This window comes from Natator depressus, chromosome 11, assembly GCF_965152275.1.
Source record: "Natator depressus isolate rNatDep1 chromosome 11, rNatDep2.hap1, whole genome shotgun sequence".
NCBI classification, from domain to species: Eukaryota; Metazoa; Chordata; order Testudines; family Cheloniidae; genus Natator; species Natator depressus.
Genome location: NC_134244.1, coordinates 76,122,801 through 76,139,056, shown reverse-complemented (window position 1 = coordinate 76,139,056; position 16,256 = coordinate 76,122,801). Strand labels below are relative to the sequence as shown.

Below are 16,256 nucleotides of genomic sequence, written 5' to 3'. Positions count from 1 at the left end.
AGCCCTAAGATTAGCTGGTGGGACTATTATCTCATAACATGATTCAATACATCATGAAACCACTTAGACAATGGTGGTTGGGTGGAAACTGGAGTACTCACTCTTCATACTCTCTGTAAACAAAACAAAGAGCTTCAGGGAAGATCTAAAGGACTGGTTCTTGGGAGATAAAAGGCTAACGCCCTACAAACATTCAGAGTACATAATCTAGCTTCATCATGATTAGAATGAGGTTTTGGAAAAAAAAATATTGGTAAGTGAATATTCTGATTTAAATGGAGCTCAGACACCATCTTGGATATAAACATGGGTATAGCCTGACTCTGATTGGTATTGTCTGGAGAGTCTGTACCAGTGACAGTCTAGTATCTCATAGGCAGAGGTAACTGTAACCCCGCTGACAACAGAGGGGATATCTACGTGGTACCAATACTGGAGATGGAGCAGAGCCCTGGGTCACAAACATTCCGTGCAACAAAGTGCTCAGTACTGGCTCACCTGGTGGTGCTTATGGTCTAGTTGGTTCAAAGCCTTTTTCCAGAGCCAATGGTTTCACAAGTGCCACAGGTTTAGAGGCAGACAGTACTTTCTCAGTACTGAGTATGTCTGTATTACTGATAGATTCTGCACTTGGGATGGACACAGTGGTCTTTTATTTCAACACTGAGCTGTCAGTATGATGTCCTTTCACAAAACCTCATCAGGGCATCATCAAAACCTCATCAGGACCCATACCAGGACAGGAGATCTCCTTTGGAGCAGAGCAAAGATCTTTTTCCCCAAAGATTTAGATGGATGTTGTAGTAGGAAGAGGGCCTGAAACATAAGCCCTTGTTTCACAGGCCTGGTATGAGGCTTTAGGACAGGGCTAAAGTAGTGGTCAAAGCTTTGCTGATATAAATCAAAGTCAAGTTGTGAGCAAGAGGCAGGCCCTGCACCCAGAATCTGGCAAGAACAGGGCTAATATTGCAAAAACACACATTCCGAAAAGGTGCTAGGCACAGAGCACTCGTGCAAACACACTCCAGAAGGGTGGTACCAGAACACCTCAATATCAACACATTCCCCAAAGATAACAGGAACACGCTAACCTTTCTTAAAGATAAGGTCAGGATGACAGTATGATGAATAGAGATGTTTTGATCAAACCAACATGTACAAGGTAATGGGTGGCACCTAGATACATCAGAGGGGCAATATGTAACTTTTTGGTATCTGGGTATAAAGAGGCATCTCAGAGGGAGTATCTTTGGCCACCCAAAGAGATAGTGGGAAGTCCTGCCACTAATTAAGCTGTGTCCATTGTCATGGGCATACATACATTGAGTGCACTTGTAGCAAGTATAAGGCACCAGTACTATGCTTCATCAACAATAAACCTGGCCAGGTGCCTTTGTATCTTAACAGATCTTGTGGTCATTGGGTGGTTCACTTGAGGTCTGCTGTGCCAGCTACCTGCGCAGAGCTGGGACAGCACAAAGAGGGAACACACACAGCCAACATCTGATGACAGAGGTCTGCTCCTTATCTCTTTGAAAGAGTGTCTCACTACCCTCTCGTAATGCCTTCTAAGGCTTCCTACCTAAGTCCTTTGAGGAGTGAGCCCTGAAGCTAACACACATAGCACTACTCATTCCTGCAGTCCATTGTACAGGAGGGAGAATGGGTCAGACAGTCCCAGGTTTGAGATTGCCTGCATAGAGTGGTCTAACAAATGCTTTTTCAGCCTCGCTTCCCTGAATGTTTTTGTTCTCGGAATGATATGCATACACCACACTTAGCAAGAACTCCCCTAAACACAACAGAAGTGAATATCATTAAGGGGAAAAGCTTCCCCATAAGACCCACAAAATTTAAATCCAGGGGATTTGGGGCATTACAGAAAAACTAAATTTCTCCACTAAATATAGAGGTTAGGGTGCAACAGGCACACAAGCAAATCCTTACAATTAACTCATATTTAATTATACTAAAAACTATTTGTAAAACTATGCACAACTCTCAAAAGCTAAGCTAAGACGTGCAGACACTGAACTGGTCTGTCTCAGGACAAGGTGGTGAGAAAGAACAGGAGTGGTGGTTGGTTCCCCACCATCCATTATACCTTCAGTACAGACCACAAGGATAGTCAGAGCACATCCACGGAGCAAAGGGACTCCGTTAGCAAAAAAAATTCTCCCATCCCAGGTGCATGCTTTCCTAGAGTAGAATACACATATGGACAGGGACTCAAAGAACTCATAAGACGGGGTGGGCAAACTACGGCCCGCGGGACGGATCTGGCCCCTCAGGGTTTTGGATCCGGCCTGCAGGATTGCCAGCCCCAGGGCACCACAGGCCCCACACCACTCCCAGAAGCAGCCAGCACCACGTCCCTGCGGCCCCCGTGGGAGGTGGACAGAGGGCTCTGCGTGCTGCACTTGCCTGTGGGTACCTCCCCTGAAGCTCCCATTGGCCGGGAATGGGGAACCGCAGCAAATGGGAGCTTCGGGGGATGTACCCACAGGTAAGTGCAGCGTACGGAACTCTCTGCCCCCTCTCCCCCAAGGGCAGCAGGGCCGGCCACTTCCTGGAGCCGCTCCAGGTAAGCAGCACCGGGCCAGAGCCCAAACCCCTCACCCTAACTCCCTGCCCTGAGCCCCCTGCCTCCACCCCAACCCCCTGCCTGCACCCTGCACCCCAACCTCCTGTCCTGAGCGCCCGCCTGCACCCCAGCCCCCTACCCCAAGGCCCCTGCCACACCCCGCACTGCACCCCAACCCCCTGCCCTGAACCCCTCCCGCACTCTGCACCCCTCCCTGCACCACTGCCGAGCCCCCTCCTGCACCCCAACCCCCTTCCCTGAGCCCCTTCATACACCCCACACCCCTCCTCTGCCCCAACCCCTTGCCCTGAGCTCCTTCCTGCACACTGCATCCGCCCCCCACACTCCCTCCCACACCCCAACCCCCTGCCCCAGCCCTACATTCATGGCCCTGCAAGCAGTTTACCCACCCAGATGTGGCCCTTGAGCCAAAAAGTTTGCCTACCCCGTCATAAGATGTCCTCAGTGCATATATGTGTAATATACATTACATACTTTATATAATATCAGTCATGCACAAAGACTCTGTATCATAGATTTTAGCCTTGTAAAAAACAAACAAAATTATAATCTGATTTTCAAATTGCTGTTTTTTTAAAATGTACTGAGTACTTATATATCACTTGTATTGCCATAGTGCCCGATGGACCACAACCCATTGTGCTAGATGCTGTACTAACACAGAACAAAAGGACATCCCGTGTCCCAAAGCACTTACAATTTACTTACCTGAAGTTTTCCTGCAAGGACAAAGGAGATGAGTCACTTTTAAAGACATTTACAAAAAGTTCTGCTGAAAAGTGAGGGGAGGTTTCAGGTTTGCCAATCATCAAAATTGTCAGTGTACTAACAACCAAACGACTTGCATCAAATTATCTCCTTTTGTTTTAAGCATATCCTACACTGGCTTACAGAGCAAGCCCTAACACCAACTGTAAAATAATAAACTAAGTACTTTGTCACCAGTAATAGCAGCTCATGCAACACAAACAAAATGTTATTTAATCCTGAAAAATGTCCCATCCAAAACAAAATTCTATTTCTACTGTGCAAGAAATGTAATCCAATATCCCCTCCAGCTGAGGACAGGATTTCAACCACCAACAACCACTTCTTTCTTTTTTCCTTCTCTCTAGCTACACCTGTTTTCCAGGTAGTCAATCGCTGCCAGTTTGGTTTCCTAAACACCTGGCAAGAAAAATTATAATGTGTACTTTGGCCCATCCAGCAAGCCTTATGGGACCTGCACAGGTAATACATAGGTACTCAAATAGAATCATAGAATCATAGAATATCAGGGTTGGAAGGGACCCCAGAAGGTCATCTAGTCCAACCCCCTGCTCGAAGCAGGACCAATTCCCAGTCAAATCATCCCAGCCAGGGCTTTGTCAAGCCTGACCTTAAAAACCTCGAAGGAAGGAGATTCTACCATCTCCCAAGGTAACGCATTCCAGTGTTTCACCATCCTCTTAGTGAAAAAGTTTTTCCTAATATCCAATCTAAACCTCCCCCATTGCAACTTGAGACCATTACTCCTCGTTCTGTCATCTGCTACCATTGAGAACAGTCTAGAGCCATCCTCTTTGGAACCCCCTTTCAGGTAGTTGAAAGCAGCTATCAAATCCCCCCTCATTCTTCTCTTCTGCAGACTAAACAATCCCAGCTCCCTCAGCCTCTCCTCATAAGTCATGTGCTCTAGACCCCTAATCATTTTTGTTGCCCTTCGCTGGACTCTCTCCAATTTATCCACATCCTTCTTGTAGTGTGGGGCCCAAAACTGGACACAGTACTCCAGATGAGGTCTCACCAGTGTCGAATACTATGGTGACGGAACCACACGAGGCCTGGAATTAATTATTAAAATGTAAGAGGAGGATGTAACATATCCTGTGTGATGAAGTGCCAATTTTGTAATATTTTTAGAGGCCTCTGTGCCTCGGTTTCCCCTACATTTCACATTACTACCTAGAGCAGGGAAAAGGATTATGTTTGATCTCAGGGAAGGCTAAGAGACATAAGTGTGTGTGTATGTCTCACCTCCCTGTCTGGATGGAATGAATAGTGTCATTAAGGGATCTGGCTGAAACTGACCCAGATCAACAAGGGGTCCAGAGAAAGAATACAAGCTCCAATGATTCACGAATCAACACGCTCAGCAAGGAAGCTGAGCAGAGACCCAGCTTGGGAACAAAGGATTGAGATGTGTGAGGTGGAGGTAAGCGGGGGCTCTGAAAGAAGCTTGGGATCTTTGACCTGGATGTATTGGTTTATCACAGGATAATTATGAGCCATCAATGTGATATAGCCATGAAAAAAGCTAATGCAGTCCTAGGATGCATCAAACGAAGTATTGCCAGTAGAGACAGGCAAGTGTTATACATTATACAAGCGGCAAAGAGTCCTGTGGCACCTTATAGACTAAGGGACGTATTGGAGCACAAGCATGCACGCATCCGACCAACAAAAGCTTATGCTCCAATACGTCTGTTTGTCTATAAGGTGGCACAGAACTCTTTGCCGCTTTTACTGATCCAGACTAATACGGCTACCCCTCTGATACTAGATACCATTATACAAGACACTGATGAGACAATCTGGAATACTGTGTGCAATTCTGGTCTCCCATCTTTAAAAAAGATGAATTCAAAGTGGAAAGGTGCAGAGAAGGGCTACTAGGATGACCGGATGAATGGAAAACCTGCCTTATGAGAGGAGACTCAAAGAGCGTGGCTTGTTTAGCCTAATCAAAAACAGGCTGAGGGACGATCTGATTGCTCGCTCTCTCTCCACACACATACACATTACGCATACACACCAGAGGGATAAATATCAGGGAGGGAAGAAGAGTTATTTAAGTTAAGCACCAACGTGGACAAGAACAAATGCCTATAAACCAGCCATCCACAAGTTTAGGCTCAAAATTAGATGGAGGTTTCTAACCATCAGATGAACGAAGTTCTGGAACAGACTTCCAAGAGAAGCAGTGGGAGCAGAAAACCTAACTGACTTCAAGACTGAACTTGATAAGTTTATGGAAGCGAAGGTATGATGGGACTGCCTTTGATGGCATGTGGCCCATTGGTGACTATAGTAGCAAAAATCCCCAACTGCTGGAGACGGGACACTAGATGGGGAGGGCTCCAAGTTATTACAGAGAATTATTTCCCAAGTGTCTGACTGGCAGGTCTTGCCCACAGGCTCAGGGTCTAACTGATCGCCATATTTGGGATCAGGAAGGAATTTTCCCCCAGGTCATATTGGCAGAGATCCTGGGGGGTTTCACCTTTCTCTGCAGCATGGGGCACAGGTCACTTGCAGGTATATACTAGTGTAAATGGTGAATTCTCTGTAACTTGAAGTCTTTAAACCATGATTTGAGGACTTCAGTAATTCAGCCACAGGTACAGGGTCTATTTCAGGAATGGGTGAGGTTCTGTGTCCTGTAATGTGCAGTAGGTCAGACTTGATAGTCCCTTCTGACCTTAAAGTCCGAGGCCTGGTCTACACTACAAAGTCAGGTCGACATAAGCCGCGTTAGGTCGATTTAATAATGTCTGTGTCTACCCTACCAAGTCCCTTCCACCAACCTAAGTGGCCTGTAAAGTCAACTTCTGTACTCCACCTCTGCAAGAGGTGTAGTGCTTGATTCAACATCCACGGGTCGACATGGGGATAGTGTAGACACTGCGTTGTATAATTCGAATGAATTGGCCTCCAGGAGGTGCCCCACAATGCTCTGCTGTGACCACTCTGGCGAGCACTTTCAACTCCACAGCACGTCAGCCAGGTACGCAGGAAACAGCTGCTCCCCTGTTGAAGCCCTGGGAACTTTTGAATTTTCATTTCCTGTTTGATCAGCGTGGAGAGCTTGTCGGTACAGCTTATAATGGAGACTCAAGGCCGCAAACCAGGAGATGCTGGATCTTATTGTTGTGTGGGGAGAAGAGTCTGTGTAGGCAGAGCTCCAATCCAGCAGAAGAAACGCTGACATCTATGCCAAAATCACGTGGGGCATGGGGAAGAAGGGCTACAAAAGAGACACGCAGCAGTGCCACATGAAAATAAAGGAGCTTCATCAAGCATAACAGAAGACAAGGGAGGTGAACAGTCGTTCTGGTTCTGCCCCACAGACATGCCACTTCTATGAGGACCTACATGTGATTCTTGGCGGTGATCCCACCACTACCCCAAAATGCTCTGTGGATATCTCCCAGGAGCCCCGGGCAAGCTCAAGCAACAAGGAGGACACTGTTGACGAAGAAGAGGAGGAGGAGAATGTGAGGCAGGCAAGCAGAGGATCCATTCTCCCTCACAGCTAAGAACTGATTTTAACCCTGGAGCCCATCCCTTCACAGGACTAATTGTTGGCGAAGTGTGATGCCTGAGAAAGCACCTCTGGTGAGTACAGATTTCCAATCAAACTGTAGGGGTTACATGCTATTTTTAATGTTTAATCTGAACAAAAAAGTAGATGTAGTGGGTATCGGTGGCCACGCCAGCTACGCAGCGGGTGCTCTCCGAAAAAGACTGTTTATGTGTACAGGGATGATCCTGGAATCCCCCACAGAGATCTCTAAGAAGCTTTCATGGAGGTACTCTGCAATCCTTTGCAGAAGGTTTCTGGGAAGGGCTGCCTTATTTCGTCCACCACAGTAAGACACTTTCCCACGCTACTCCAGCATTAACTCTTCTGGCATCATTGCAACACACAGCATAAGGACCAGGTCTGTACCCAGATGCTTGTAGCATCTGCTCCCTTTCCGCCTCTGTTACCCTCAGGAGCGTGATATCGCAAATGGTCTCCTAGAGTGAAACGGGGGAACTTTTAAATGCTAGCCCTTAAACCACAAGCAATTCAACAAGTAATCTGCCCGTTTGGTGAAATCTGGGTCACACAACCATGCTTTCCCTAGCGTGCCGTGGCTGTCGTTGGAAGAGACCACTATGTATTTCAACTAGCATTTAAAAAGGTGGGGTGCTGGCCTCCTGTTTGTCTCCCTTCCCCCGCAACCCGGTGCCGCTTATGTAAAAATCAGACTATTTGGGGGGCTTTACACTGGTGCCTGTCCTCAGGCACCATCCAGGTTGCTGGGGGAAAAGGGGGTTTTTCTGAAGTTGCAACCAGTGATCCCAAGGATGTCGTCACAAAAGCTGCAGCACAAGACCTCTCATCCATGCCTCATGGCTTTACTCAACATGGCTGGAGCAGAAAACAGACTCTTGCAGTACCCAGCAGTTGTGATTAAGTTGTGGCTTTCAGGGAAATGCATTGAGGGGTGTTTCTTTTATTTAAAAAATTAACCTTGCACCAGAAAGAATGTATGCAGTGTCAGTGCTGCCCTTGTGCTTTGTATTCTTTGCGGCTGAAACCTTGTCCATCGGCACATCCTCCACCCCGGGAGGGAGACTTTCCCAGATTCGAAGGCGGAAAAAAAAGACTCAAGAGGACATGTTCAGTGAATTAATGTGCACCTCCGAGAGTGACAAGAAGGGAGCTCAGTGCATGGAGGATTACACTGTCCAACCTGCACAAGGATAGGGAAGACTGTAGAGCATGAAGGGAACAAGAGCGTGCCACACAGGAAGAGAAGCTATGGATTATGAGGGAGAAATCAGACATGTTGAGGCATCTAGCTGAGGTTCATGAAAGGCAGCTGGATGCTAGAGTCCCTCTGCAGCCTATGCTGAACGTGATGCCATCATCGCTGGTTTCCACATCCTCCTCTCCCAAATGTCCTTTGAGGCCGGGGGGAAAAGTTCGGTATCCCTTGCACTCAACTCCAGGGAAGGGTACAAGGTCCACCTTTGATTGTTATTGCAGTGCAAATGTAACCAAGCTGTCCTTGTTTCTCCCCTCACCCAGTGTTATCTACCCTATTGCCCCAGGTTATCTTACTTTTCTTTGCTGTCTCTGTGTGTTTGTGAGCATAATAAAACGTAACGGATTGAGGAGAAAAGGCTCTTTATTCAGTCAGCACACTATGGTTAGTGGGGATGGAGTTTACAGGAGAGAAAATAGAATGAAGGGGACAGCTTAGTAAGGAACAACACAGATAGTGTCATGTTACTGTGGATCATTGCTGAAATTGGTTTTCAAAGCCTCACAGAGATGCAGAGCCCCTAGATGTGCTCTCCTTATTGCCCTGGTGTCCGGCTGTTCAAAATTGGCTGCCAGGAGATCTGCCTCAACCCCCGTCCCTGCCGGAAACTTTTCTCTCTTTGTTTCACAGATATTATGGAGCACACAGCAGGCAGCAACAATGGGGATACTGCTTTCACTGAGATCTAACCTATTAAGCAAACAATGCCAGCAACCCTTTAAACGTGCAAAGGCACATTTCACCACCATTCTGCACTTGCTCTGTCCTTACCGCTGTCCAGGTTGCCTGAGTACAGCCTTATGAGCCATGGGAGCAAGGGGTAGGCTGGGTCTCCCGGGATCGATTGGCCAATGGTTATTTTGCAGTCTGGAAAGAAAGTCTCTGCTTGCAGCTTTCTGAACAGACTGGAGTTCCTAAAGATGCACACATCATGCACCTTTCCTGACCATCCCACGTTGATGTCGGTGAAATGGCCCCTGTGATCCACCAGCGCTTGCATCATCATTGAGAAGTACCCCTTTCAGTTTATGTACTCTTTGGCAAGGTGGTCTGGTGCCAAGATAGGGATATATTTTCCGTCTATAGACTCATCGCAGTTAGGGAACCCCATTGTGGCAAAGCCATCCACTATGTCCTGTGCGTTGCCCAGAGTCACTATTCTTCTTACCAGAAGTCTATTGATTGCCCTGCAAACTTGGATCACAACAGACCCCATGGTACAGTTACCCACACCAAACTGATTCCCCACTGACCGGTAGCAGTCTGGAGTTGCAAGTTTCCACAAAGCTATCACCACTCGCTTCTCAACTGTCAGAGCAGCTCTCATTTTAGTATTGCTGCGCTTCAGGACTGGGGAAAGCTCTTCACACAGTTCCATGAAAGTATCCCTATGCATTCAAAAGTTCTGCAACCACTGCTCATCATCCCATAGCTGCACAACGATGCGGTCCCACCAGTCAGTGCTTGTTTCCCGTGCCCAGAAGCGGTGCTCCACCGTGTCAAGGTGATGCGTAACTGTCATCAGCAACTGCGAATTGCTCCACTCCTTGGCTTCCAGCAGGGCCGTTTGCATGGCATCACATTGTTCTGCACGGCGGCTCCTGCTTCAACTGAGTAAATACTGCATGATTAGGCACGAGCTCTTTGTAATGCTCACAACAGCATACAGCTGAGCAGCGTCCATGCTTGCCATGCTATGGAATCTGCGTAGGTAACCAAGGCTTAGGGGAAAAGGCACATAAATGTTTGGCTTCTTTGCCGTTGATTTCAAAGAAGGAGAGAGGTAAGCGCATCATGGGAGGCTAATGCCATGCTCCCATAACCATCTGCACAAATGTTTTGGTCCCATAAGGTAGCCTACATGCGCTGTAGGATAGCTACTCACAGTGCAGCACTCCTTGTATCGATGCAAACCCTGCTAGTAAGGATGCACTCCGCTGACACAAGCATAGCGGGGACATGCAAGATCTACTTGCTTAAATCAGAAACTTGATGTCGACTTACATAAAATTGACTTAACTTTGTAGCGTAGACATGCCCTGAGTCTGTTCAATTGCTCTGCGCTGACCAGAATGGACTATGCTTTAAACTTTATTTCTCTGTGCTAATTTATGCACTTCCAATGCTGTGTTCCAGTTGACTAATAAACCCTACTGTTTTGAAAACGCTGCTTGAGGATCACTGTAAATACTGGGTGAAGTGCATTAGTCCCTGATGAGTGTACAAGTCTCTATGAGGAGTCTATCTCAGTTGGACTCACTGAACAGAGTTCATAATGTGAATGAAGCATGAATGCTTAAGTCCAGAGGGTCAGCCTAAGGAGGCAGCAGTGAGGCTGCGTGGCCTACCCTGAAGGAAGAGTGAGACCTGTAAGGGATCTGGCACACAGAAGGGATTTCTCAAAGAGACTATTTACAAACTAGGCATAGCACCAATCCTGTGAATCAGTGACACCGTCATATAGTTTTATAGTATTTTTCATTTACAGAGCTCAAACTGCTTTCTTCAAGAAGCTGGGTAAAAGTTCCCCCTATTTTAACAAGGAAAAAAACTCAGGCATTAAAATGTGAAGTGACTTCCTGAAGGTTTCCCCTCAAGTCAATGGCAGAGCCATGAAAGCACCCAGAGCTTCTGCCTCTCAGTCCAGTTTCCCAGCGAATGGAGCGTGCTTCCTCTGCACTGCAATAAACTGCACTACAAAAAAAATCAAGCCATTAATTCAGATTTAGTTTAGTAAGCCTGAAAATCACATTTAAACCAAATGTTAAAGAGAAGAAAGGGGAAGAGGGGATTTATATAATTTGCTGAGGTCAAGATTTACTAACATTTTTTCCAGTTAATGTTCTGATCCTCATTTTCTGGTAACAATTTTAAAAAGCCAGCACACACCTCATGTAACTGAAGCTGTAAACCATGGATCTGATCAGCTAGGAGTGAGGCCTCTTCCTGAATGTCATCCCGATTTTGCCTTGCCTGCTGAAGGTTACTTGTCAGCTGAGCTATTATCTCATTCCGTTCCTGGACAGCCGTCTCCAGCTCCTACATGAAACATTAATGCATCTTTAAAACCAGACATTTTTCAGCACTTTAGACACATAAACCTTCATTAAAAACAAAGGAACTAGCTCTTTGCACTGTACTTAAGGCATCAGTAAAACTTGCTCCGAAGGAGCAGTCATCTTTCTGTGAAAAGTGCAAATAAAAAAAAAGTTTATCTTCCACTGATCTCAAAGGGTAAAGGAAGCCAATTTAGAACACTGTCTTTAGCAAGTGCAAACATTTTAATAGGTAAAGGGGGAAACAAAGCGTAGAATTTCTACACTAAAACTGAATCCTCAGTGCCCCCATTATGTAAGACAGGCTGTATTGATCTAGGGTGAATGGAGCAGAGATGTTCGCTTCTTCTCATCCAAGTGAGAAAAAGCTAATGATTTGGGGCATGTTAATCCTATTCCATATTAATCTCATTAGCGTCTTTAAAGTATTTCTCCATGATAGGAAACTTCTTGGTTTCCTACTCCTAAAAGGAAAAAGTAAATCTGCAGTTACGGAGGAAGCAGGAAGACACTCTTCAAGCATGTGGGGTGCAGTTCATCTTCATGTGGAAGTCCTAGAAACCAGGAGCCTATAAAGTGAACACAAACAAACTCTCCTCTCACCCCACACACATTTACCCCATTTATCACCACTACCTGCAGCCCTGCAAAAGAAAAAAAACACAGTACAATACATGTTGAAACTCACTTTAAACAAGCACAGAAGAATGATCTCCATAAAAAAAAAAAAAAAAAAAAAAGGAAGAGATGCTCCATATTATTTCAGAGTAACAGCCGTGTTAGTCTGTATTCGCAAAAAGAAAAGGAGTACTTGTGGCACCTTAGAGACTAACCAATTTCTTTGAGCATAAGGTTTCGTGAGCTACAGCTCACTTCATCGGATGCATACTGTGGAAAATACAGAAGACGTTTGTTTTTATACACGCAAATCATGAAAAAATGGGTGTTTATCACTACAAAAGGTTTTCTCTCCCCCCACCCCACTCTCCTGCTGGTAATAGCTTATCTGAAGTTACATAAGCTATTACCAGCAGGAGTGTGGGGTGGGGGGAGAGAAAACCTTTTGTAGCGATAAACACCCACTTTTTCATGATTTGCGTATATAAAAACAAACGTCTTCTGTATTTTCCACAGTATGCATCCGATGAAGTGAGCTGTAGCTCACGAAACCTTATGCTCAAATAAATTGGTTAGTCTCTAAGGTGCCACAAGTACTCCTTTTCTTTTTCCATATTATTTGAGCCTTTATCCAGAAACATAGTTGCTTCCATGAAGTTGATTCAGAGCCATCTAATTCCAGAGTAACGCTGAAAATTCAATAGATGTTTGAAATTTGTATTTTTAAAAACAATTATCTACACAATATTTGATAGACAATGGAGTATTCATTAAACCTGGTTTTTAAATTTGAACAACAAAAAGGTAATAAAAAGTACTGTTACATTTGATTCTTGTTTGCAAACACAATGCAGAACATTTAAATAATCACATAAGAAAGTGAGTCCCTTTTCTCCACAATGCAACTCCAGTTTTCTAAACTCCAGTTAACTGACTTGGTTAAATTTGGCTTACAGTGACAGTAGCTTCATTCCTTTATAGCTCCCAAAGCTTTGCTTCCACAGAGCACTAGTCTTCAATTTGGAAAAGCTCTTACACTTGGGAGCTCTCCATGATTGAAGCTATGTGGTGAGCCTAAATTATTTAAATCCCTAAAAAGGTTTCAGGAAACCAAAATAATAATGTTTTAAACCCGCCCAATCCAAAAGAACAAGGAATTGTTTTCAATATCAGATATGTTAATTACTGATACTTAAAAGAAAAGAGTATACTCTGGAAGTTTGGTTGACTTCCTTTAATTTGGTGCAGTTTTAGGTGTGCGTTTTTTCAGAGAGGAACCTCAAGATTGTATCCTCTTGCCAATCTGGATAATCAGTAAGCCTCAAATTTTATGAAAGTCTCAGGACACCTGAAACTTTAAAAATGAAGGCTTTGCAAAACTGGTTTGGTTTTGATACAAGAGGGGTTTGTCTTTTTCTTATAGTTTGGCAACTCTTTATAGCTTGTCATGCCAATAAAAGCTCAGTGAATTTCTCTATCATCATCATATTTACTGCAGTAACACCTACGAGCCCAGGCATGGACCATGACCCCAATTTTGAATAGATATAATTTTCAGATAAATTTACACAGATTATAGTTTTACTAATAGTTGCCTCGATCAATGATATTTCATAGCATAGCAGATTTGCTGCTGCTCTGTAATAATTTATGAATATTATATCTTCTATTTGTCTGATTGTTGTAAGGATATTTACTGTACGCCTCTACTAAGTTAATTCAATAGCAGGATTGTCAGCAAAAGCACCCAGGAAGAGTTGATCTTGATACACACTTCCCTGCAATCACTTCATGACAATCAGGAGTCATTCACTTTGATGCTCTGGCTCCTGACCCCCCTGAGGAATTCAAAATGGTTTTGTGCAGCTGTTCCAAGCATGTGAGCTGAGACAAAAAGAAATCTGGCTGGATTTAAAGACCACCCCTCAAAAGAAAAACAAGAGAAAATCAGAAAGTGAACTCAGATTCCACAGTTGGGGTCGCTGTATTCACCGCTAAGTCATAAGCTCCCAAAGGGAAGAACCGCATGTATCAAATCCAGACAGATCAGTTGAGCAAGCATGACTGGGTCGCTGGCTGCAGTGTCTTGTGAAAGAATCTCAAGATTCCACCCCAGAATAGGTAGTCATGAGAGCCTACACATGTGATGGTGCACTCAGACACCAGAGAAGGAGTCAGAGGTGCAGCTAGTCCTGTAACCATGACACATACTACTTTGCTGATCTCTAAAAGATCTCTATCAAGCATTCTTACAACTACAATACCCACCTGCGGAAGTGAAGAAACAGATTGATAGAGCCAGAAGAGTTCCCAGAAGTCACCTACTACAGGACAGGCCTAACAAACAAATAACAGAACGGCACTAGCCGTCACCTTCAGCCCCCAACTAAAACCCCTCCAACGCATTATCAAGGATCTACAACCTATCCTGAAGGATGACCCAACACTCTCACAAATCTTGGGAGACAGGCCAGTCCTTGCCTACAGACAGCCCCCCAACCTGAAGCAAATACTCACCAGCAACCACATACCACAAAACAGAACCACTAACCCAGGAACCTATCCTTGCAACAAAGCCCGTTGCCAACTGTGTCCACATATCTATTCAGGGGACACCATCACAGGGCCTAATAATATCAGCCACACTATCAGAAGCTCATTCACCTGCACATCTACCAATGTGATACATGCCATCATGTGCCAGCAATGCCCCTCTGCCATGTACATTGGTCAAACTGGACAGTCTCTACGTAAAAGAATAAATGGACACAAATCAGATGTCAAGAATTAGAACATTCATAAACCAGTCGGAGAACACTTCAATCTCTCTGGTCACGCGATTACAGACATGGAAGTTGTGATATTACAACAGAAAAACTTCAAAACCAGACTCCCTCGAGAGACTGCTGAATTGGGATTCATTTGCGAATTGGATACAATTAAATTAGGCTTGAATAGAGACTGGGAGTGGCTAAGTCATTATGCAAGGTAACCTATTTCCCCTTGTTTTTTCCTACCCCCCCCCTCAGATTTTCTTGTTAAACCCTGGATTTGTGCTGGAAGTGGCCCACCTTGATTATCATACACATTGTAAGGAGAGTGATCACTTTAGATAAGCTATTACCAGCAGGAGAGTGGGGTGGGGGGAGAGAAAACCTTTTGTAGTGATAAACACCCATTTTTTCATGATTTGTGTGTATAAAAACAAACGTCTTCTGTATTTTCCACAGTATGCATCCGATGAAGTGAGCTGTAGCTCACGAAAGCTCATGCTCAAATAAATTGGTTAGTCTCTAAGGTGCCACAAGTACTCCTTTACTTTGCTGTGGTATTTAATGAAGTTACACTGTTACCCATAACTCTGCTGGTAACATTTTCAGTAAATACCCTTGAAATACAAGTTATCTGATTTTATTAATAGTACCTGAAGATGTGTGGCCCCACTATGCTGGGCAAGTTGTTCCAGTAAATCATCCACCTCTGCAGTGAGTCTTTCAGTTGCTTCCTGTTTGTCCAGAAGTCTTTTTTCCAGCTCCACAATTCTAGTCCGACACATCTGGACATCAAGCTGATCGTATTCCTTAATAGAATATAGAACATCTTTCTTCATAAAAGAAAAGGAATGGTATTTACTTAATAGTGTGACATTGTTACTTTAAATGTATGGCAAAATTATATTCCTATCTGGCATAATCTCTCTACTCATCCATCTTTATAAGTACCTTACACCTCTACCTTTGGACCTCGTGTCATATAATATACTGACATTTTTAAAAAAGGAGTACTTGTGGCACCTTAGAGACTAACAAATTTATTTGAGCATAAGCTTTCGTGAGCTACAGCTCACTTCATTGGATGCATTCAGTGAATTTCCACTGAACGCATCCGATGAAGTGAGCTGTAGCTCACGAAAGCTTATGCTCAAATAAATTTGTTAGTCTCTAAGGAGCCACAAGTACTCCTTTTCTTTTTGCGGATACAGACTAACACGGCTGCTACTCTGAAACCTGAAAATTTAAACAGCATCTTTATTTTGAAAATTTGAATGAGAGAAAACACTTTGAAATGTCATGTATTAAATTTAATGGACCAAATTAACTCTTAAGAAGAGCAGTGTGATTACATAGCCCCATTTGATGCTACAGTGACACTCTACCACAACCTGAGGTTTAAATCTGATTTCCAGCAGCAAATTTTAAAAATGAACTGCAACTATATAACCAAAAATAAAATTACATTTGATTATACTGAATTTCCTTCACCACCGCCCACAAGAAGAATTCGGGAATATTTTGTTAATTTAAAATTATATTAACAAGCACAGATAGTGTCAATCAGCTGCAAACAAATAATGCATGCTTAATGTACTAAAAATAATAAATGTCTAATGTTCAATTA

The 16,256-nt window shown here is 44.3% G+C and overlaps 1 protein-coding gene across 2 annotated transcripts in view; it reads right to left on the bottom strand.

Annotated features, from left to right (window-relative positions):
• Positions 1 to 16,256, bottom strand: part of PCNT (pericentrin) — a 243,826-nt gene that overhangs the window by 187,559 nt on the left and 40,011 nt on the right. For both annotated transcript variants that reach the window (XM_074968199.1, XM_074968200.1), the window contains exons 4-5: positions 15,283 to 15,462; positions 11,074 to 11,223 (exon numbers count right to left, since the gene is read on the bottom strand). In XM_074968199.1, coding sequence (XP_074824300.1) covers positions 11,074 to 11,223; positions 15,283 to 15,462 — 330 coding nt within the window. The remainder of the gene's footprint in view (positions 1 to 11,073; positions 11,224 to 15,282; positions 15,463 to 16,256) is intronic.